The following is a 25,278-nucleotide window of genomic DNA, read 5'->3' on the forward strand; positions in this document are numbered from 1 at the left end:
AGTGCCAAAACTGCCGATGGAAAACAGTAAATGATGTGGAATATTCCTTTGCACTCAATTAGCCTACTATTGTTGCATAGGAAGAGTCTAGTTTTGCTGGCGTGCTGGTTGTAAGTGGTGAGTGTAACTAAGAATGGTACAAAATGAGGGAAACACACAGATTTGTTGGCAGAGTACTCCAGAGATTTTCGAATCCTTAGCAGATGTGAGGGAAGAGGGGAAAAATCCTCAGTACAGTGAAACTGGTGGAAGAGACAACTCATTTTTTTGGAGTTAGTAAAGGAAGAATTGCTATGTTGTGGAGAAGATATTACTTCAAAGGCTAACAGATCTGCTACCCACAGCAGGAAAGATAGAGGGGCACCCATTGGTCTCACCTAGCTGTGTATCAGCACTCCATACTAGGGACCCCCAACTTTTTCAAAAGACTACAGAAATGATTAGCAGGATGGATAAATATCAGAACAAGGGAGTAGGAAAAGGAAATATTAAATTTAAAAAATGGAAAACTTTTTATAGGCTTTGGAAGAGATTTTGCAGTTATTTAACAGACAAAATAGAAAGAGTAAGGTTCACACAACAAATTAGAAGATATTTGATGATTTAGTCTGGAGCTGAGATATAAATCACTAAAGAAAGGAAAGAAGAATAGAGTTTACTACTCTGTTGACAGCACAGTCATTAGAGAGGCAGTATAAGCTCAGATTATGAAAGAATGGGGAAGTAAATCGGCCTTGTCCTTTTCAAAGGTGTCATCCCAGCATCTGTCTGGAGCAATTTTGGGAAAGCATGGGAAACCTAAATCTGGGTGGCTGGACAAGGACAATTTGGACTATGTTTTCCTGAATGTGAATCCACTGTTTTCAGAAGTTGGTATACATATGAAAGATTTTGGCGGTGTGTGTGTGTGTGTGTGTGTGGGGGGGGGGGGGGGGGGGGGAGAAGAAGAAAAAAAAAAGGAAATACTTTATTCATGGGTAACTGACAGGACAGCAGTACTACATGTAAAAACATGAATAAATTTTCTGCCAATAGTGGGAGTCTATCCAGCAACATCTGGAAATAGAGATGAAACAGAATAATTCTGTAATAACTTACAAGGAGGAATAGATCAAGTACAACAAAAATAGCCAATTAAGAGATTTCTACACTTGTAATAAATTAAGAGTGTCCAATTTTGTTCTTAATCATATAACAATACACATATTTACTTGTCCATGGTGAGGATTAAAACCTTTAAATGATTATACAAGAAACTCTAGCTTTATATCCCAGATATAGTGCAATATAGAGATGCTAAATAGGGTACTGGCCACTGTCTTAGCAAAAGCAGACTGCTAAAGCACTACCTAAACAAGAAACACTAAAAACAAGTACAATGGAATACATACAAATTAAACTAGTAGAAGAAGGAGATTAACAGAAACAATATCAAGATAGAAAACAAGCTTATGTTAAGTTTGGAAGTTAGCCCACAAGCATTTGCATTCTGGTGTGAAGACTGTGGAACTTTTCTGGCAGTGAGCAGCTTCAACAAAGGGTACTCAGCAATTCTGAAGACAATGATGCACATCATCCTGGGACTCTATTCGACACAGTTTGCCAAGCATTCGGGCGACCAACGGATTCAAGCAGCCGAAAACCGCTTGTCACCGGCCGTACAAGCGGCTATGGAGCAGAGCAGGATGTCTAGATCAAGCAGAACACTCTCTATGAGAAAGAGGAAGGACTATTTTATGGAGCCAGAATAGCGGATTGAACGTAAGTTGCATAATATTGCATTTATATGGAGTCGAAACTTCAAACGCGTTTTTCTCTAAATGACTTTTGTTTTATTGCGTGGTATGGTAACTTCAAATCTACTGAACTGATTGGCATGAATCTTTGTTTCTGATGAAGCTAACTAAATTGTCTAGGAGCTGTACCACTTTTATTCCTACCATCAACTATAAATATTTTTACTTGGCTGACGAAGTCTGAAAAAAAAGACCCTTTATATTTTTGGAATGGCAGCCATTTTGTTTCCTATGGTCCAAATAACTTAAGCGAGGTACAACTCCTAAAGAATCTTATATACTTCACTAATGTCAACTCAATTTTGATTTCAGATGAGACGGCTGACCTGTGACATACCGCGCTTGGAGTAAAACTGCCACATGGAGCATTACATTTTAATTTATTAATTCTTTACTACTAACTTCATTCATGTTACATTTTTCAGACAATGTTCACACATACCACTGAAATTACTGGAAATATGGTGTCATTTTATGACACATAGTTCAGGAGATATGATGTCACAAACTCTGAGATGTGTGAAAAACTGTTGCATCATAGATGTCATTTAAATTTATCATTTTGTTGATACTAACTCCATTCACAATACTTTTTGCAGACAGTAGCCACATTTGCTGCTGAATGTACTAGCAAAAATATATCATTGTATGACACCTAGTTCAGGAGATATGATGTCAAATACTGAGATCCATAAAAAAAAACTATCACATCATGCATGGCATTTTAATTGATTACTTCTTTATTACTAACTCTATTCACAACACATTTTGCAGATAGTATCTACATATGCCGCTGAACTTATATATACAAATATATATTGTTGTACTACACACGGTTCACGAGACATGACATCATAGACATTGAGGTTCATGAAAAACTGCCACATCATGCATGAAATTTAATTTATTATGTCTTTACCACTAATTATATTCAAACTGCACTTTGCATACAATATTCAAATATAGTACTGAATGTACATGCAAAATTGTATATTATACTGCACATAGTTCAGAAGATATGATGTCATAAAAATTGAGGTACATGAAAACAAAACTGCAGGGCGAAAATCACTAGATATACAGTTGAAATTTGTGTACAAGTATGTGTAAAATATTTTACACATATTAGAAATATATCTGACATGCATACACAGGTGAAGCCACATGTAAGAAGTTCCTCCTAACCCCTGGAACAATTCCAACCAAATTTGGAGGGGAAAGAAGGAGCTGGGCAGAGACAGGGGAGGAAGAGATACACAGAGAGAGATGGAGAAGGGGATGGACAGAAAGAGGGAGGAGGAGAAGGTGGACAAAGATAGAGGGGAGGAAGAGATGGAATTAGAGGGGGGAGAGGATGGACAGAAGGGGAAGGAACAGGTGGTCAGAGGGGGATGGACATCGGGGGGAGGAGCAGATTGATGGGGAGAGAGGGGGGAAGATTAACACAGAGAGGGGGGCTGGACATGGTGGACAGAGGGGGTGGATGACATGGACAGAGGGGGGGGGGGCTGAAGGAGGAGATGGACAGAGAGAGCGGGAAGGAGGATATGATCTAATAGAAGGTTGGAATATATACATACCCCACCAGTGCCAGGTACCCAGCTGGTTCTAATATAAAGTTCACTTCGGAAGAAAAGGAAGAATGTCAAATTTCAATTTTTGTTGTTCAAGTCCACTGACACAGACAGATACCTACACAGAAATTTTAAACACCATATCAAGCAGAAAAGAGGAGTGATCAAAACATTTGTGGACTGGACTGAAAAAAACTATGAACTGCAGTACTAGGAGTACGAGCTTGATCATTTGAGAACTGTCTTCAGATGAAACAGCTACTTTGGCAGTAAGATGAATAGGGCACTACACCCCCAGAGATCTGGAGCTTCTAGTGGGAAAGAATTGACTACAGGTAAGGTCAACTACAATTCATAAAAAGAGTCACACATTGCATCTACATCTACACCTATCTCTATACTCTGCAAACCACCATGAGGTGTGTGGAAGAGGGCACATCCCATTGTATCAATTATTAGGGTTTTTTCCTGCCCCATTCATATATGGAGCATGGGAAGAATGATTGCTTGAATCCCCTGTGCATGCAGTAATTATTATAATCTTATGCACACAATCCTTTGATCCCTATGTCAGCAACATATAGGGGTTATAGCATATCCCTAGAGTAATCATTTAAAGAAGTAATTCAAAAGGCAAGATCATTAAACCCTGTTTACTGGGTAACTGGTTTCAACACACTAAAGGTGCCATCATTAGATCTGAATGGTTTATAAATGTTAATCTACATTCAGATCCATTGATGGCACCTTTAGTGTGTTGCAACCGGTTATCCAATAAACAGTGTTTAAGCAATCTTGGCTTTTTAATTACTTATACAACAGAGTGATCGCCCCACTACACACTCTGTGTTCACTGCATAATCATTTAAAGCCGGTTCTTGAAACATTGTTAATAGACATTCTCAGGATAGTTTACATCTGTCTTCAAGTGTCTGGGAATTCAGTTCCCTTAGCATCTTAGTGGTAAGGGTTACCCTCTTCCACACACTATATGGTTGCATGTGGAATGTCTATGCAGATGTAGATGTAGATGCAGATGTATCTCTATGACACTCTCCCATGGATTAAAGACACCTGTGATCATTCATGCTGCCCTTCTCTGTATACATTCAATATCCCCTGTTAGTTTTATGTGGAATGTGTCTCACACATTTGAGCAATGCTCTAGGATGGGTTGCATGGGTGATTTGTAAGCAATCTCTTTAGAGGACTGATTGCATTTCCTCAGTATTCTACCAATAAATTGAAGGCTGCCACCTGCTTTACCCACAACGGAACCTATGTGATCATTCCACTTCATATCCCTACAACGTACTACATCCAGCAGTGATTCATTGATATTATAGTCATAGAATACTAGTTTTTCATTTTATGATGTGCAAAACTTTTCACTTCTGAACATTTAGAATAAATTGCTAATCTCTGCATCAAACTGAAATCTTATGAAGATGTGACTGAATATTTATGCATCATCTTTCAGACAATACTTCATTATAGATAACTGCATAATCTGCAAAGAGCCTGATTTTACTTTTAATATTGTCTGCAAGGTCATAAATATATAACATTAACAGTAAGGTTCCAACACACTTCCCTGGTGCACACCTGACGTTACTTCTACATCTGTCAATGACTCTTCATCCAAGATAACATGCAGTGTCCTCCCTACCAAAAGTCCTCAATCCAGTCACAAATTTCACTTAATACCATATTTGATCATACTTTTGACAATAAGCATAGGTGTTGTTCTGCATCAAACACTTTTCAGAAATCAAGAATCACTGCATCTGCCGGATTGCCTTGATCCAAAGCTTTCAGTATGTCATGCAAGAAAAGTGTGAGTTGGGTTTCATGTGATCGATGTTTTCAAAATCCATGCTGGTTGGCACTGAGGGGTCATTTCATTCAAGATACCTCACCAGCAGGGTACTCAGAAGATGCAGTATTGACACATTGTTTTAATGAACAAGAAAGGTGCACAAGTCTTTAAACACTGAAAACAATATATGCCCACTGCTTATTACTGCAGGGATATATAAAATCCCTTGCACAAGCAAAGCAAAGATCCAATTCTGGCCCAGAAGTGCCATTTGGGAACAACCAACCATCTTATCACTGTTTGCTGTTTGGCTGTGGTATGGAGAGGCTTGGTGTTAGCACACTGCTCCCTTGGCCATTACTGACTTTCTAAACCATGGAGCCGCTACTTCTCACTCAAGTAGCCCCTCAACCTCATTGTGAGGCTAAGTGCATCCCATGCCAGTTGTCCCACCAAGGAAAATTCCTGGCAGTATTGAGAATAAAACCAGAGTCCACCACATAGCAGCCAAATATACTGACCAGTGAGCTATGGGAGTGGGCAGATGTACAGAGAAACCTTATAAACTGGAAAGTACATAACCAATTTCAACAGAAAAGAAGAAGGCTTGAAATTAGACAAGTCATGGGCCTTAGTACTAAATGAAATAAACACTGTCAACTCTACCACTCTTCAAGCTCCATAACACATGTCAGCATAATTTGTCATAGGCAGCATTCTGATGATTTCATGTACTGACCAGTGCATGAATATATATGGCTTGCAAAGCTTGTTTAAGACTGTAACTGCTTACTTAGTCATTATAGCTCTGATGGTGTCTCCAACACTGGAAGATGAAGCATTAGTCAGAAATATGCCTTAGATCATTTATCACCCAAAAAAACAAAAGTCACTGATGTGGATTTAGTAAAGGGGATGTTCATGTTTAAGGTTAAACAGTTATTTTTTAAAAAAAACAGGGGGATTTTAACACACATAACCCAACCCAGATTTTGCTTTTGAAAATGCCTATGACCATGTCAAATGATACATGCTGTGGGAAATAATAGAAAATTATCAAGTTGCAAATAATTTAACAAATACAATAAAATTGTATACCTTTCTGCACACATAAATATCAAATTACCCCATGGAACATATACAGAACACACAGAAATTAATCAAGAATTTCAACAAGATTGTGGTCTCTCACAGTTATTATTTATTATCTATATGAATCAAATAATCCAACCCTGATGCAGAAATTGACAAAACATTTCTGTCAACATTATTATTTCCAGTCAACTATATATTAGTGGCTGAAAGTAAACATTTTACAAAGATTTGCATGAAACATTTCAAAATATTTTTGAAAGGTATAGTATGATCAGTTCAGAAATAAAAACAAAGGCAATGACTGCAACTTCAAGAAAGGTATAGTATGAACAGCTTGTAAATAAAAACAAAGGCAATGGCAGTAACTTCAAGAATAAAAATTTGTATCAATTACTAGACAGTAAAACAGACAACAGATATTGTTAATTCAGGTAACCATGTTTCATAATTTACATATCAACCAGACATAGAGAAGGATCTTACCAAGTAAAATAAATTTAAAAAAAGTGTTAAAACAAAATTTTGCTAAACAAATAAGAAATTAAATAAAAAACAGATTCCATAAGTTTTATGAACACTGGCTATTTATATGAAAACAAGTGTTGGAATCTATGTCTAAATGATAAAGCCAGAATAGACAGATGACAGATGACCTTCTTACACGATATGATTTAGGGGCAAGGAAAGAAGTGAAAATACAATGATACAGTGGCATGTTGAAGAAGTGGCGCATGATTTACAGATGTATAAATCTAAATGGTAGTAGCATGTTAAGTGGATGCCAGAAGATATGTAAAATTCTCAAATTTCAACAATACGTTAGGTGAGGTTCAGGAAGAGAATGACAGTGACTATCTCCATATGAATCATAGAAAACCTTATACTCACCAATGAAATCAGTGTATTTTGGGTCCACAATAAATGTTCCCAATTTGAGCTTGTTTGGTTCTGCTTCAGGTTCAACTTCCGGGTCATCTATGTTGTTATCCTTTGGCACAGTTGTAACTTGAATCAGACTATCATGGAATAGGTTTTTAATTTCTTGAGTGTTTATTTGTTTCCCAGTTGTGTTTAGTTCAACTATGTAATCCACTAGAACACTGCCCTCACTGAAAAGTAGTTATGATTATGATGAACAGAAGTCAACAGAAATATGGAGAAACCTATATCAGTACTTCAAAAGTTTAATTGCTCTTTGACTAAAAAGTCTAACTGTACTTCAAAATTGAAAAAAACTAGCTGTTTACTGGCTTGGAAAGTAATTATGAATTTTCAATGAAATATCATTTCTATTGTTGCTGATATAGATAATTAATGTGGGCACTTATTTCATTCAGCACAGAGGAAAAACAAGTTTTAATACATCATAGTATAATCACATAAAATACTTATCACAGTGTCCAACCCTGCATTTACTCATTACTTCAAGATCTTAACTGCCTCTTATATGTGGGAATCCTTCCCTTAAAAGGCACTGTCTGCAGAAGTGTATTTAACCCTCCGTTACACACACTGCAGACTGTGAATCCGCAGTTTTATCTTTCAATCAACAATCACATATAAATTCAAGATTTCCATTAGTGGCTTTTTCTACCTTCCCCTCCTTCCATAATGAATTATTGGAAATAATTGAAGTTATTCATTATTGCCAGAAGCATCAGTCTCGTGAGGTGCGGAGTGTCTTTTCGCGTGTGTGCATTCGTGTGGCGCAGTTCTATCATCAGTTCTTTTACAATGTATTGCAGGTATGGAGGTTTATTCCTTTATAATATTACAAAACATAGACAGTTACATTTAGAAACTTTTTTATTTATTTATTATCCAAACTGTCATACAATTATGAGCCTTTTCATTGACCAACACCGATTATTGAAATAAGTTATATACATTTTTTTTTTTCAGGAGAACGATGGATAATGATCAGGTTTTGCAGTGGTTGGATGAAGAGCTTGGTAATGAAGAATGTAGTGATCTGGAGTCAATATTCGAAAGTGATCGCTATTCAGATAGTGAACAGTCACTGGATGAAAGTGATTCTATTGAAAAATTTGACTTTTAATTTGGGAAAGACGGTATGCAATGGAGCCATCGACCTCTAATCCAAAACAGAAGAGTAAGAAGACCTCAACATAATATTGTCAAGCATTTACCGGGAGTCATAGGCAAAGCAAAAAATTCCAAGCGTCCACTTGATTGTTTATAACTTTTCTTCACAGATGACATGTTAGAAGAAATTGTTCACTGTACTAATATTTTCATTTCTACCATCCATTCTAAATATTCCAGTGAAAGAGATGCTGCAGACACTAACATTACAGAAATCAAAGCTAGTTTAGGACTCCTTTTCTTGGTGGGTGTGCTACGAACATCACACACAAATTTACTAGATCTCTGGGCTGCAGATAGTACTGGAGTGGAGTACTTCAGACTTTCAATGGGCATAAACTGTTTTCATTTCTTGCTGACATGTCTGAGATTTGATGATGTCAGAAATGGAGTTCATCAGAAGGAAACAGAGAAATTAGCTGCTGTTAGATTCTTGATAGATCAGTTCAATGAAAACTGCAAGAAACATTTTAGTTTATCAGAACTAGTTACAGTAGATGAAATGCTGGATGCATTCAGGGGCAGATGTGGATTTATACAACACATTCCATCAAAACCGCAAAATATGGTATAAAAATGTTTGCACTTACAGATGCAAGGATGTTCTATACCAGCCATTCAGAAATATACTGTGGAAAGAAAGTGGATGGGCCTTATCTCTGTGATAACACACCTCATGCTATTGTCAAAAGAATGGTGAAATGCATATCCAAATCTGGCAGAAATGTAACATGTGATAATTGGTTCACATCAATTCCACTTGTGGCTGACTTGTTGGAAAATGACAAGCTGACAATGGTTGGAACAATTCGAAAAAATAAATGTGAAATTCCTCCATTTATGACAGTAGCAGAAGATTGTCCTGTGGAATCCTGCATTTTTGCATTTAGGAAGAATATGACACTGGTTTCATATAAACCTAAGAAAGACAAGGTTGTTCTGGTACTGTCTACTTAACATGATGATGACAGTATTGACAGTGATTCAGAAAAGTGCAAGCCGGAAATAATAACATTTTAAAATGAGACTAAATCTGGTGTGGATAAAGTTGATGAGATGAAATGTACATACTCTGTGACAAGAATTACCAGAAGATGGCCATTTATAATTTTTTCCTCTCTTCTAAATATTGCTGGAATCAATGGATACATAATTTACAAGAGCAATTCGGATTCAATAATACCCAGAAAAGACTATCTAAAAGTTCTTGCCAAAGAACTGTTGCATGATTATATGACAATGAAGGTCAATCATCTAACTACACTGGTGAACATAAAGAATTGTATCAAGGAAATTTTGGCATTACCAACAGCTGAAGCTCTTCCTAGACCTCCACAAACAACAGCTCAAGGGAGGTGCAACTTCTGTGATTTTTTTTTTAAAAAAAAAAAAAAAGACCAACGAGATTTTCCTGCAATGTGTGCAATAAATTTGTATGCCTGAAACATGTCGGTGCATACCTGTGCAGTGAGTGCAGTGAAAATGGCAACGACCATGAGTGATTTACTTGAATTGACAGTGAGGCAGTAAACTATAGTTTTCTGAAAAAGTTTCTGAACTAATTTACTTAAGATAATTGTTGGTTAATATTCATTTGAAAAAAAAAAACAGTGAAAAAACAGAATGAAGGTAAATTTCAGCGAGTACAATAAATGTTCTTATTGGTTTACAGGTAAATTATGAGTTAAAATATTTTATGTACACTACTGATGCTGAAATACATTGTGTTTATGAATTCATTGTTTTATTTATGTTATCCAGATTCAAATATATTATATTTGCCAACTGTAATATCAGAATTGTTCATGAAAATGGTATAAAACCCAATGCAGACTCTCAGTCCTCGCGCATGTAGCGGAGGTAAAAAAATTGCTCGTGTAGCGGAGGGTTAATAACATGGTGATTGAAATAAGAATTAGTTACATACATTTATCTGAATGTCAAATTCTAACCTTTATAGCAATACATGCCCTTACATAACAAGGGAAGATTGAAGAACAGTTCATCATAGAATTTTACTTACCTAAATGAGTCAATCCTTAATGATTTGTACCATTTGCTTAGCTTATCTGATTTGAGGTATACTGCTTCTAGCTGTAACACAAGACATTCACAACATAAGTATTTCACCATTGTGTTCTCTTTTACAGCTGTAATTTGTTTTTAATTAATTTTGATTGAATTTTTGTATAATTGTAAGCAGTGCTTGATATGTAATGAAACATGCCGGTCTGACATACCAGTACCTCATCTCAAAAAAGTGTTAAAATACTGTTTTAAGACATCAAACTTTAATGAAGGCAATCCCCAGAAGGTCACAGTAACAGAACTTCTTTTTTTTTTTTTTACAAATCAAACACTGATTGTAAGAGTTAAGAGTGGCCACTAGCATGGATACAGTATTTACTTTCCATTGAAAAATGTGGTCCAGTGGTTAAGCCATTGGATTCAGATTGCAGAGAAATGAGTTTCATATGCTTGGCAGACCATCCTGATTTATCTTCTCCACCAGTTTCCTTGTTAATTTTTGGCAAATGCAATGAAAGCTTGTTAAGCAGGTCACGGCTATTTCCTTCCTCATCTTTGGTCCAGCCAAGTTTTGCTGGACTTTAAAAGGAGCTTAAAATACATTGTCTCCTTACAGAGACTGAAGCTGGCTTTAAAGGTATATTAGCCACTGAAAGCAAATATTATCAAATGAAGATTCTCCTGTAACTTCATACTCATGTGTAACAATTCACTCTAATGTAAGAAAGATTTTATAGTAGACAGAGCCTTATGCATGTCAAAATGTTTGCAGTTGGGAGAAAAGAGAGGGAAAATAAGAAGAAGAAATCAAGCTCAATCATGAACTTGTATTTAATTTTGGGTGTGATTGCAAATAAGTCGGTGAATACTCCCAGTCACAAAACCCAAAAACTACAAATACAAGAGGAAAACTTGTTGACTTGATTAAGACATGCCATTGGTAGCAATAAAACTTTGTTTTGTTATGTTGGTAGATGTTTTGCAATAAATGATGTGTCAACATGATATGATTTGCAGTTCTTACCCAAAGCTTTTTATAGTAAGTGTGTTATGTCTGTTTCATTCAATTAGATAAACTAGAATACAGTTGTTGTTGTTGTTGTTGTCTTCAGTCCTGAGACTGGTTTGATGCAGCTCTCCATGCTACTCTATCCTGTGCAAGCTGCTTCATCTCCCAGTACCTACTGCAACCTACATCCTTCTGAATCTGCTTAGTGTACTCATCTCTCAGTCTCCCTCTACGATTTTTACCCTCCACGCTGCCCTCCAATGCTAAATTTGTGATCCCTTGATGCCTCAAAACATGTCCTACCAACCGATCCCTTCTTCTAGTCACGTTGTGCCACAAACTTCTCTTCTCCCCAATCCTATTCAATACCTCCTCATTAGTTACGTGATCTATCCACCTTATCTTCAGTATTCTTCTGTAGCACCACATTTCGAAAGCTTCTATTCTCTTCTTGTCCAAACTAGTTATCGTCCATGTTTCACTTCCATACATGGCTACACTCCAAACAAATACTTTCAGAAAGGACTTCCTGATACATAAATCTATATTCGATGTTAACAAATTTCTCTTCTTCAGAAACGCTTTCCTTGCCATTGCCAGTCTACATTTTATATCCTCTCTACTTCGACCATCATCAGTTATTTTACTTCCTAAATAGCAAAACTCCTTTACTACTTTAAGTGTCTCATTTCCTAATCTAATTCCCTCAGCATCACCCGATTTAATTTGACTACATTCCATTATCCTCGTTTTGCTTTTGTTAATGTTCATCTTATATCCTCCTTTCAAGACACTGTCCATTCCGTTCAACTGCTCTTCCAAGTCCTTTGCCGTCTCTGACAGAATTACAATGTCATCGGCGAACCTCAAAGTTTTTACTTCGTCTCCATGAATTTTAATACCTACTCCAAATTTTTCTTTTGTTTCCTTTACTGCTTGCTCAATATACAGATTGAATAACATCGGGGAGAGGCTACAACCCTGTCTCACTCCTTTCCCAACCACTGCTTCCCTTTCATGCCCCTCGACTCTTATTACTGCCATCTGGTTTCTGTACAAATTATAAATAGCCTTTCGTTCCCTGTATTTTACCCCTGCCACCTTTAGAATTTGAAAAAGAGTATTCCAGTCAACATTGTCAAAAGCTTTCTCTAAGTCCACAAATGCTAGAAATGTAGGTTTGCCTTTTCTTAATCTTTCTTCTAAGATAAGTCGTAAGGTCAGTATTGCCTCACGTGTTCCAACATTTCTACGGAATCCAAACTGATCTTCCCCGAGGTCTGCATCTACCAGTTTTTCCATTCGTCTGTAAAGAATTCGCGTTAGTATTTTGCAGCCGTGGCTTATTAAACTGATAGTTCGGTAATTTTCACATCTGTCAGCACCTGCTTTCTTTGGGATTGGAATTATTATATTCTTCTTGAAGTCTGAGGGTATTTCGCCTGTCTTATACATCTTGCTCACCAGCTGGTAGAGTTTTGTCATTACTGGCTCTCCCAAGGCCGTCAGTAGTTCTAATGGAATGTTGTCTACTCCGGGGGCCTTGTTTCGACTCAGGTCTTTCAGTGCTCTGTCAAACTCTTCACGCAGTATCGTATCTCCCATTTCGTCTTCATCTACATCCTCTTCTATTTCCATAATATTGTCCTCAAGTACATCGCCCTTGTATAAACCTTCTATATACTCCTTCCACCTTTCTGCCTTCCCTTCTTTGCTTAGAACTGGGCTGCCATCTGAGCTCTTGATATTCATACACATGGTTCTCTTCTCTCCAAAGGTCTCTTTAATTTTCCTGTAGGCAGTATCTATCTTACCCCTAGTGAGATAAGCTTCTACATCCTTACATTTGTGCTCTAGCCATCCCTGCTTAGCCATTTTGCACTTCCTGTCGATCTCATTTTTGAGACGTTTGTATTTCTTTTTGCCTGCTTCATTTACTGCATTTTTATATTTTCTCCTTTCATCAATTAAATTCAATATTTCTTCTGTTACCTAAGGATTTCTAGCAGCCCTCGTCTTTTTACCTACTTGATTCTCTGCTGCCTTCACTACTTCATCCCTCAGAGCTACCCATTCTTCTTCTACTGTATTTCTTTCCCCTATTCCTGTCAATTGTTCCCTTATGCTCTCCCTGAAACTCTGTACAACCTCTGGTTCTTTCAGTTTATCCAGGTCCCATCTCCTTAATTTCCCACATTTTTGCAGTTTCTTCAGAATACAGTGAAATCACAAAATTCTTTACTTTAGGCTGGGAGAACCAAGAATGCCACATGAGCAATGCTCTTGCTCATGTGCGATAGCTATCCCGCCTGACTGCACACTTCTCCCACTGTTAGATAAAGCAGATAAGTAGTTGTTAGCATCTCACTTAAACAGTGAATTGACATCACTTGGTTCCAGTAAGAGGGATGTAGATGGATATGAGCAAAGCTTAAGCAGATTGTAAATTGTGGTCTGGAGAGTTTGTGCCCAGTAAGCAGTTAAAGGATAGAAAAGAGCCATCATGGTTTAATAACTAAATTCAGAGGACAGTGTGTTGAAGTTGAATGACTTTAAGAAGATAAAAGATGACTTACACAAAATTTCTAGTTAGTGTGTGAATGACAGCTATCTCTGAACGTGGAAAAATGTGAGTTAATGTGGATGAGTAGAAAGAACAAATCTGTAATGTTTAGATGCTCTCAGTTCAAAAAAGAATATACAAATGATGACAAGCAAAGATTAATAGAGATTTGTGCATCTGTGAAGATCTATGCACAAAGTGTACAATGACTACCATCATCACACTTAGCAAAGGATCTGGCAGATAACCCGAAAAAATTCTGGTCATATGTAAAATCACTGAGTGTGACTAAGGCTTACTTCTGTCCCTGGCTGACCAGTCTGATGTGGCAACTGAAAATAAGAAAGTGAAAGGCAAACTTTTAAATTTCACTTTCAAGAAATTGTTCACACAGGAGAATCATACAAACATACCTTCATTTGACTATCGAACAGACTCCCATATGCAAAACATAATAAGCATCTCTGGTATAAGGAAACAACTGAAAAATATGAAAGCAAATAAATCACCTGGTCCAGATGGATTCCCAATTCAATTTTATGAAGAATACTCTATGGCATTGTCCCTTATCTAGCCTACATTTATGGTGAGTCTCTTGCCCAGCTCAAAGTCACAAGTAACTGGAAAGAAGCATAGGTGACTCCAGTATATAAGAAGACTGAAAGAATTGATCCAGAAAATTTCAGGCCAATATCCCTAACTTTGGTTTGCTGCAGAAACCTTGAACATATTCTCAGTTCAAATATAATAAACTTTCTTGAGACTGATAAGTTTATGTCCACTAATCAGCAGGGTTTTAGGAAGCATCACTTGTGTGAAACCTATCTTGCCCTTTTCACACATAATATACTGTGCACAATGGACGAAGGGCAACAGACAGAGTCCACATTTCTAGATTTGCCCCATTGCAGGTTCCTAATGAAGGTACAAGCATATACAATAAGTTCACAGATATGTGAGTTGTTCAGAGACTTTTTAATTGACATAAATCAGTATGTTGTCCTTTAAGGTGAGTATTCATCACAGACAAGATACTGTCAGGAGTGTCCTAGGGAAGTGTGACAGGACTGCTGTTGTTCTCTATCTACATAAATGAGTTGGTGAACAAGATGGGCAACAATTTGTGGTTGTTCGCTGATAATGCTGTGGTGTATGGTAATGTGTTGAAGTTGAATGACTTTAAGAAGATAAAAGATGACTTACACAAAATTTCTAGTTAGTGTGTGAATGACAGCTATCTCTGAACGTGGAAAAATGTGAGTTAATGTGGATGAGTAGAAAGAAAAAATCTGTAATGTTTAGATGCTATATTACTGATGTCCTGCTTGACACAGTCAAGTCATTTAAATATTTGGACATAATGTTGCAAAACGATATGAAATAGAACAAGCATGTAAAAACTGTGGTAGGGAAGGCAATTGATCAACTTCAGTTTATTGGAAGAATTTTAGGAAAGAGTAATTCACTCATAAAAAAGACCGCATGTAGGGTACGGTGTGACCTATTCTAGAGTACTACTCGAGTGTTTGGGATCCGTCAAAGGTCGGATTGAAGAAAGACGTTGAAGTAATTTAGAGGTGGGCTGCTAGATTTGTTCCCATTAGGTCCAAACAACACGTAAGTGATAGGGAGATGCTTCAGGAATTCAAATGGGAATCACTGGAGGGAAGGCAGTGTTCTTTCTGAGAAAGACTATTGAGAAAATTTAGAGAGCCAGCATCTGAAGCTGACTGCCAAATGATTCTGCTGCTGCCAACATACATTGATGTATTGTGCATAAGGACTAGAAAGATAAGATACAAGAGATCAGGGCTCTTATGGAGGCATATAGGTAGTCATTTTCCCTTGCTCTATTTGTGAGTGAAACAGGAAAGGAATTGGCCATTAGTGGTACAGGGTACACTTCACAATGCACCATTTGGTAGCTTGTGAGAGTATCTACATAGATGTTGATGTAGACTGCAGATGAGGGATATACCAAAAAATTTCCAGTGGCAGTCTATTGAAGACAGGTGCCAATAAAGAGTTTCAAGACACAGTACTAAGTGGCGAATTTAGGAATATACTAGCCTCTAAGTAGTGTTCCCATCAGAAACAGTTTAATATTGCTTTTCTCATAGAATAATTGAAATGCCATTCTCTTGGAGTGTAGGATTCCACCACTACTTCAATTATGCTACAGTTTCACTCAAAATGGCTATGCTAAGGGAAAGGGCGGTCATAACATGAAATGTACCATATAAAATCGATGAAATGCACCTTGTTGACTGTAACAAAATTCATTGAAGACAGGCTTTATGGAGATGTTGTTAAATCACAAGTGAGAAATGGAATTGGTTCACTGGAAAAAAATTGGGTAAAGTTCACTTAGACATTCAGAACAAGATTTAACGTGAGAAGAGAACAGATATTTGCGTTGATGTAAACTCTATTATGTGGTGAGGTGAATGATTCCAATGATGCTCACAATCCAAAGAACCAGGGTTGACCCTGGATTGCACCCTGAAATTTAAACAACACTGCATTGACAGCAGAACCACAGTGTTTGCCAGGAGCGATGATACCAGACCCCTGAGGAGCCAGACATGAGCTGCAGAAAGACAGCTGTTGTGGATGTCGAGTATGCTCCTGCCATGTAGAGGGCATTTGTACATTAAAGAAAGTGGTATACCTCAGTGAGGACAGTTGCACTGTTAAGGGCTGCTCAAATCCAGTGACAGTGCATAAACTGTACCCACTCACTGGCATTACTCCCCATCATGTGCACCAGGACACTGCGTGAGATGTGGAGAGGAAGAAGAATGGAACTGAGGTCCGCTACCCACTGCACAGACTGCAGTCAATTGGGAAATGCCCACAAGTCACGAAAAGCTTCTTGCAAAGAACTCTGGTCCTCTTCCACTGAGTGGAAAGGTGGAGGACAGAACAAGAGAACTGGGACATCCTTCTGTGAGAAGAGCCAGACTCTGGCAGTGAGCTCCCAAAACTTTCGACAGAACAAGGGGGTGAGTGGCACACTGAGAGGCCAACATGCACAAGTGGGGCCTCCTCTCCTCAGCACTGAAGCAGATGTTCTGCACCAGTGTGGCAAGGTGCAAGGTCCATGCTACCTGCTGCAGAGCCTCCTCCTAGATGAACTTTGCACACCCGAGGGTATCTAATATAAATAACAAGGTTTCTTATGCCATAATTTTCTGGAAACAGTGGTATTGTGTTCCTTGTTTCAGGAAAGCATTTCACAATAGTTCTGCTTTGTCATTTAGAGAACAAAACACGACGTAACTGAGTATCAAAGATGAAGTTATCTACATGAAAATAGTAAAGACAGAACTTGGTTGCAAACTGCAGGAAGACCTGCAGAAGATCTACAATTGGTGCGAGGAGTGGCAGTTGACCATGAACGTAAATAAATGTAACATTTTGCGCAAAAGTAGGCGAAGAAAACTACTACTGTTTGGTTACGCTACCGACGATAGAAACTCTGGAAACAGAGCTACAGTTGAATGTTTAGGAGTAATTGCAGAGGGGGTCAGAACCTTCTACCTGTCAAAGGGGTGGAGCTGGTGTGAAAAAGAAGCATAGCCCTCGCCGCGTAAATTCCAGAATTATTTGAGAATGAGAGCATTTGCGTTTTGCGACAAACTTTACACATGAGTGTAAATCTTTTCGAATTTTTTTATCGCTGTTAACAAACTGAGGAAAGGAAAAATGTTTATCGCCTTTTTTTCCGCTGTTCGTGCAGTAAAAGTACTGCTTGAGGCATGATGGTATAATTTATTACTTCTTTACCGCTAACTGTACTCGCGACGCATTTTACAGACAGCATGCACATGTACCACTGAATGTAAGTGCGAAATTATATCATTGTACGACACATACTTCAGGAGATATGACGTCATAAACAATGAGATGCATTTAAAACTGCCGCATCTTGCATGACGTTTAATTTTATTACTTCATTGCTAGAAACTCCATTCGCAACACATATTGCAGACAATATCCACATGTGCCACTGAATCTTCCTACAAAATTATACAATTGTGCGTTACATACTACAGGAGTAATGACGTCATGAATATTAAGCACAAGGCCAGACGCACAGCCATAAACAAACACCACGGCAACGCCACATTTCTCCATTAGTGATGATATAAAAGAAATATTAGGAAAAGCAGATGCCAGGCTGAGATTAATAGGAAGAATCTTAAGGAAACACTTTTGTGTACTGTTCGTCGCGCTAGGAAACTTACAATGTATATATAAAGAAGAGGTAGAAAAGATACAGCACAGAGCTGTGCATTTCTCCAAAGGATTTTTTTAAAAGCTGGCACTGAAGAGTTGCGGAGATTCTCAAGAAACTCCAGCAGGCGCACACAGAGAAGTATACTTTTCTGAGAGTGTACGTTCCTGGAAGTGCTGGGCAACATATTACTCCACATACGTCTTGCAAAATGAGCATAACGGGAAAAAATCAGAGAAATACGGATGTTTACCTACAATCGTTATTACGATGCATCATTAGCGATGGAACATGGAAGGGAACAAAAGATAGTGGCATCAAAATAATACCAAAAGTTATATCTGTCACACATTGTAAAGTGTGGAATATAGATGTACACAATTGGCCATTAAAACTACTACACCAAGAAGAAATGCAGATGATAAGCGGGTATTCATTGGACAAATATATTATACTAGAACTCACATGTGATTACATTTTCACTCAATTTCGGTGCACAGATCCTGAGAAATCAGTACCCAGAACAACCACCTTTGGCCGTAATAACGGCCTTGATACGCCTGGGCATTGAGTCAAACAGAGGTAGGATGGCGTGTACAGGTACAGCAGCCCATGCAGTTTCAACACGATAGCACAGTTCAAGAGTAGTGACTGGGGTATTGTGACGAGCCACTTGCTCGGCCACCGTTGACCAGACGTTTTCAATTGGTGAGAGACCTGGAGAATGCGCTGGCAAGGGCGGTCGTGCATTATCCTGCTGAAGTCTAGGGTTTCGCAGTGATCGAATGAAGGGTAGAGGCACGGGTCGTAACACATCTGAAATGTAACGTGCACTGTTCAAAGTGCCGTCAATGCGAACAAGAGGTGACCAAGACGTGAACCAATGGCACCCCATACTATCACGCCGGTTGATACGCCAGTATGGCGATGACGAATACACGCTTCGAATGTGCGTTCACCGCGATGTCGCCAAACACGGATGAGACCATCATGATGGTGTAAAAGGAACCTGGATTCATCCGAAAAAATGACGTTTTGCCATTCGTGCACCAAGTTTCGTCGCAGGCGACCCTGTCTGTGATGCAGCGTCAAGGGTAACCGCAGCCATGGTCTCCGAGCTGATACTCCATGCTCCTGCAAACGTCGTCGAACTGTTCGTGTAGATGGTTGTTGTCTTGCAAACGTCCCCATCTGTTGACTCAGGGACCGAGACGTGGCTGCACGATCCGTTACAGCCATGCGGATAGGATGCCTGTCATATCGACTGCTAGTGATACGATGCCTTTGGGATCCAGCACGGCGCTCCGTATTACCCTTCTGAACCCACCGATTCCATATCCTGCTAACGATCATTGGATCTCCACCCACGCGAGCAGCACTGTCGCGATACGATAAACCGCAATCGCGATAGACTACAATCCGACCTTTATCAAAGTCGGAAAAGTGATGGTACGAATTTCTTCTCCTTACACGAGGCATCACAACAACGTTTCACCAGGCAACGCCGGGCAACTGCTGTTTGTGTATGAGAAATCGGTTGGAAACTTTCCTCATGTCAGCCCGTTGTAGGTGTCGCCACCGGCGCCAACATAGCGTGAATGCTCTGAAAAGCTAATCATTTGCATATCACGGCATCTTCTTCCTGTCGGTTGAATTTCGCGCCTGTAGCACTTCATCTTCGTGGTGCAGCAATTTTAATGGCCAGTGGTGTAGATGTACGAACAAGCTGTTAATGGGACACGGGGGGGCAGAGGCGGACGCTGGAAGGTGTGAGGCAGTGGACCGGGCGGGTTCGTGGGAGCCGGGAACGCACCTGCTGCTTCACGTCGTTGGCGAGCTGCTGCCACTCGCGCGTGTTGTGGTCGAGCAGCTCGGGCACCCACTCGACGCCGCCTACCAGCCGCACCGTGCCCACGAAGTCGCAGTCCTCCGTGCAGACGCCCGGCGTCGTCGGCCGCGGCGTCGTCGTCGTCGTCGTCGTGGTCGTCGTCGTCGTCGTCGTCGTCGTCGTGGAGGTCGTTTCCGCCTCGGCGGTGCGCGCCTGCTCCAGCAGCTTCTCTATCGAGATCGGCGTAGTTGACGGCGTGGGCCAGCCGGTGAATGGCGTAGTCGACCTGCAACACGAGGAGGCGAGAGATTCGTGCTGAAGTGCCATTTGCGGAACCACAGGTCGCTGGCACCTTCTGAAAATTGGACTTGGCGGAAAGCAATGTTCTGCAACCAAACGAGCACCACGCTGCTCATCTGTGATTCCACCCACTGTCACTTGGAAATCAAATGTCAGTTACACCTTGGCTAGAGTGTTGTGCGCCTCGCACTACAGCTGCTGCTGACGTACAGATATTTTCGCTGCCAGGAGAACTGCAGCAAATACAATGTGGAGCATAGTCCCATGGACCGCTCACAATGTGTAACAAATCAGTTTACGGGCTATTTGATTAATCCGTATTTAACTATGAGTGCACGATAACCATTTGCAGAAGAGTCCACGAAAAAAATCTACAGTTTTCTAAATAAAACTTTTCCAATGACATAAACACTACAAGGAAGGAGCTTCCTCAATTTGCTTTCAAATTTAGCTTCGCTATCTGCAAGGCATTTTGTAAATGATCATAGATTTTGGCAGAAGTATTATTCGCCCTTTCTGAGCCACATCAGTTTTAATGAAAAGTGATCAAGGTAATTTTTTGTCGTTTATGAGACTCTCTACATTTGGTACCGGGGTTGTGTAGACAAGAGCTTTCAAATGTCCCCATAAATGAAAGTCGAGAGGGTTGAGGTCAGGAGAGCGTGGAGGCCATGGAATTGGTCCGCCTCTACCAATCCATCGGTCACCGAATCTGTTGTTGAGAAGCGTACGACCACTTCGACTGAAATGTGCAGAAGCTCCATCGTGCATGAACCACATGTTGTGTCGTACTTGTAAAGGCACATGTTCTAGTAGCAAAGGTGGAATATCCCTTATGAAATCATGATAACGTGCTCCATTGAGCGTATGTGGACGAAACTAAAGTGAGCTCTAACATGGAAAGTAAGCGTTCCCGGACACATGTCCACATAACATCTTTTCTTTATTTGTGTGTGAGGAATGTTTCCTGAAAGTTTGGCCGTACCTTTTTGTAATACCCTGTATTATTACCAAAACTATACTCAGCAGTGCTAGAGAATGTTTCCAGACCCTTGAGCTGAGAAAACTACGGACGAATTAATGAAATACATTTGAAACATATTCGTTTTGCTTGTGATATTGTACTGTTTGCCCCTAGCGCAGGGAACCCTCAACAGTGAGTGGAAGAACTTAATACAGTAAGTTTGAAACTAGAACTGAAAATCAGTTATAATAATAATAAAATCATAGTCATCACATTGAAAAGAAAGTAGTGTAAGTTCGCAATAAAGTCATAGAATTAGCTGAAGAGCGTTTGTATTTACTGCAGCATAATTTAACGATTGCATGAACATGAAAAGAAACGCAGAGGACGTTAAAAAGCGTCTGATGTGTTTTTGGTAAACTATATGAAGTTCCCAAAACTAAATGTCGGGGTATGTCTGAAAACTAAAGTTTACAGTCAGTGTTTTTACATATGATAGCGAGGAGCAGAAAAACTGATGAAGACTGTCTGCAAAGGCATCCGAAACGCCAATATTTTCATCCCATACGACGCGGTCACACGTTTTACAGAAATGAACTCCATCAACGAAAACTTGCATTCTAAGAAAAATGCACCTTATGAATTACGAGAAGACATGAAAACCTACAAGGGAAAGACGTAATTCTGACTGCAATGAAAACGAAATGAACCTGGTTGAGATGTAGAGTAAGTAAATACTTTGCTGGATTGCAAGAGAGAAGACAAGACAGAGAATATCACCAAATAGAAGATGACTAGATAACATAGGGAAATGTGAAGGAGCAACATGGATACGTATGGCCACCAACTAAAAAAACATTAGGAATTCTTGATGTGTTTATTGAGAAACGGATGTTGCATTGGTTTTGATTTTAATTAATTAATTTTGTAGCATGGGAATGTGTTGCCGGTCAATCTGTTGATTGTTTACACTTTTCGAGCAATATCTACCTGCAGATAAAAATTATTCATGACAGTTTGGGTGATATAATCCATATCGTATTTCAGTTACCATAAAGATGAGCGAAGTTATAAATCCGGAACTGGAAAGTAAAAAAAGAATCTCGATCTCAAAAATATTTCAAAGTGAAATAAATAGCTAATTTGCCGCATGTTGCAAGTCCAAATTCGATGTTTTTTTGTGACACGTTTACTCTGGGGTACTAGAAAACCATGTCAAGATGCTACTGTACCATAACCTATTACAACACTCACCAATGCGACAAAATTTACCGCAAATCCTGAAAAGAGACACGGCTGTCCCAGCCTTTCCTATGACAAAAAAATAACGACATACAAGCTTTGACAGTGTTGTAAACCAACCGAAATGTCCTTGCGTTTAGCTCTTAAAAGCCTTAAGCTAGGTTCATCGAATACAAATTATTAAGATGCCTAGGAAACGAGTGTACAGACTCTACGGTCTTTTGAACTAGATCTGTCTGTGCTAGCGACGTACTGACACTCAAAATCTGCAGCGCGCTCTTAGACAAATCTTTGTTCTACAGTAATTCGACTTTTGGTGTCAGTGTACGTAGGGGACAAAATTTGCGTTCTGTGGCTTTTGACTGCTCACTCCACGGACGATGCACGTCATTTCAGCCACAGTCGAACATAGTCGCGAAATTCCGTCTGTTTTTTTGTTCTCACTGCCATAACAGCACGCCAAGCGGCCAGCAAGCGACGCTTCTGAAAGCAGTATTTCGTAAGTGCGAATACCATCGTTTATATTGATTTGTAACATAGTTTAGAAAATAGGGATCGCGTGTAGTGCAATAAAAATCGATAATAACTAAAAATAATAGCATATTTGTCATTCTTCAGTTTTCTAAGGACCCCGGGGAAGTATAAAACTGCACCTTACAGGACAGTTTATTTTAGAGTCTCTTGTAACGTATAGATTTACTGAAGAATGTCGTTCTCCTTTAATAACAAAAAATTGCTAGCAAATACCAGAAGACCTGACTTTTGCAGAAAGACATTGCATATCTCCCCAACAGCGCGAAGTTATGTTCGCTACACATTCGTTCAAATCAGTGAATGTGGATCTTGGGAAATCTGTACGGGATGTAATACCTACTGGTACGTTATTTAATATACAAAATAAGTCACCACACCTGCAGGCGGAGGGAAAGCCACACAGAGCTAAAAACAAAACAGTTTCCCCACACAGAAGAAACCAGTTCTACAGTAATTGCAGCATTTGAACGATTGAATTGCCAAGAATCATCAAAATATTTGCTTCAGAAGCAAAAGTAAATACATTTCAAAAATATTCGTGTATTTGAAAGACAGGTGGAGCGTAAGAATCGGCGAATCATTAGGCTTCATAAAACATTTTTACGCGTCAAGGAAAGTCCTTGTCATAATGAGATAAGACAATAGAAATATCTACATCTACATCTACATTCATACTCCGTAAGCCACCCAACGGTGTGTGGCGGAGGGCACTTTACGTGCCACTGTCATTACCTCCCTTTTCTGTTCCACTCGCGTATGGTTCGCGGGAAGAACGACTGCCGGAAAGCCTCCGTGCGCGCTCGAATCTCTCTAATTTTACATTCGTGATCTCCTCGGGATGTATAAGTAGGGGGAAGCAATATATTCGATACCTCATCCAGAAACGCACCCTCTCGAAACCTTGCGAACAAGCTACACCGCGATGCAGAGCGCCTCTCATGCAGAATCTACCACTTGAGTTTGCTAAACATCTCCGTAACGCTATCACGCTTACCAAATAACCCTGTGACGAAACGCGCCGCTCTTCTTTGGATCTTCTCTATCAGCCCGACCTGGTACGGATCCCACACTGATGAGCAATACTCAAGCATAGGTCGAACGAGTGTTTTGTAAGCCACCTCCTCTGTTGATGGACTACATTTTCTAAGGACTCTCCCAAGGAATCTCAACCTGGCACCCGTCTTACCAACAATCAAATTTATATGATCATTCCACTTCAAATCGTTCCGTACGCATACTCCCAGATATTTTTACAGAAGTAACTGCTACCAGTGTTTGTTCTGCTATCATATAATCATACAATAAAGGATCCTTCTTTCCATGTATTCGCAATAAATTACATTTGTCTATGTTAAGGGGCAGTTGCCACTCCCTCCACCAAGTGCCTATCCGCTGCAGACCTTCCTGCATCTCGCTGCAGTTTTCTAATGCTCCATCTTCTCTGTATACTACAGCAATATCCGTGAAAGGCCGCATGGAACTTCCCACACTATCTACTAGGCCATTTATATATATTGTGAAAAGCAATGGTCCCATAACACTCCCCTCTGGCACGCCAGAAGTTACTTTAACGTCTGTAGACGTCTCTCCATTGAGAACAACATGCTGTGCTCTGTTTGCTAAAAACTCTTCAATCCAGCCACACAGCTGGTCTGATATTCCGTAGGCTCTTACTTTGTTTATCAGGCGACAGTGCAGAACTGTATCGAACGCCTTCCGGAAGTCAAGGAAAATGGCATCTACCTGGGAGCCTGTATCTAATATTTTTTGGGTCTCACACGATCGCTGTTTCCGGAATCCATCTTGATTCCTACAGAGTAGATTCTGGGTTTCCAAAAACGACATGATAATCGAGCAAAAAACATGTTCTAAAATTCTACAACAGATCGACGTCAGAGATATAGGCCTATAGTTTTGCGCAACTGCTCGACGACCCTTCTTGAAGACTGGGACTACCTGTGCTCTTTTCCAATCATTTGGAACGTTCCGTTCCTCTAGAGACTTGCGGTACACGTCTGTTAGAAGGGGGGCAAGCTCTTTCGCGTACTCTGTGTAGAATCGAATTGGTATTCTGTCAGGTCCAGTGGGCTTTCCTCTGTTGAGTGATTCCAGTTGCTTTTCTATTCCTTGGACACTTATTTTGATGTCAGACATTTTTTCGTTTGTGCGAGGATTTAGAG

At 39.5% G+C, this 25,278-nt stretch overlaps 1 protein-coding gene across 1 annotated transcript in view; it reads right to left on the reverse strand.

Moving 5' to 3' along the window:
- LOC126267816 (mucin-5AC-like) overlaps positions 1-25,278 on the reverse strand; it is an 85,189-nt gene that overhangs the window by 18,483 nt on the left and 41,428 nt on the right. The window contains exons 5-7 of the mRNA XM_049973122.1: positions 20,044-20,344; positions 10,414-10,484; positions 7,173-7,393 (exon numbers count right to left, since the gene is read on the reverse strand). Coding sequence (XP_049829079.1) covers positions 7,173-7,393; positions 10,414-10,484; positions 20,044-20,344 — 593 coding nt within the window. The remainder of the gene's footprint in view (positions 1-7,172; positions 7,394-10,413; positions 10,485-20,043; positions 20,345-25,278) is intronic.

This window comes from Schistocerca gregaria, chromosome 4 (genome assembly GCF_023897955.1).
Source record: "Schistocerca gregaria isolate iqSchGreg1 chromosome 4, iqSchGreg1.2, whole genome shotgun sequence".
NCBI classification, from domain to species: Eukaryota; Metazoa; Arthropoda; class Insecta; order Orthoptera; family Acrididae; genus Schistocerca; species Schistocerca gregaria.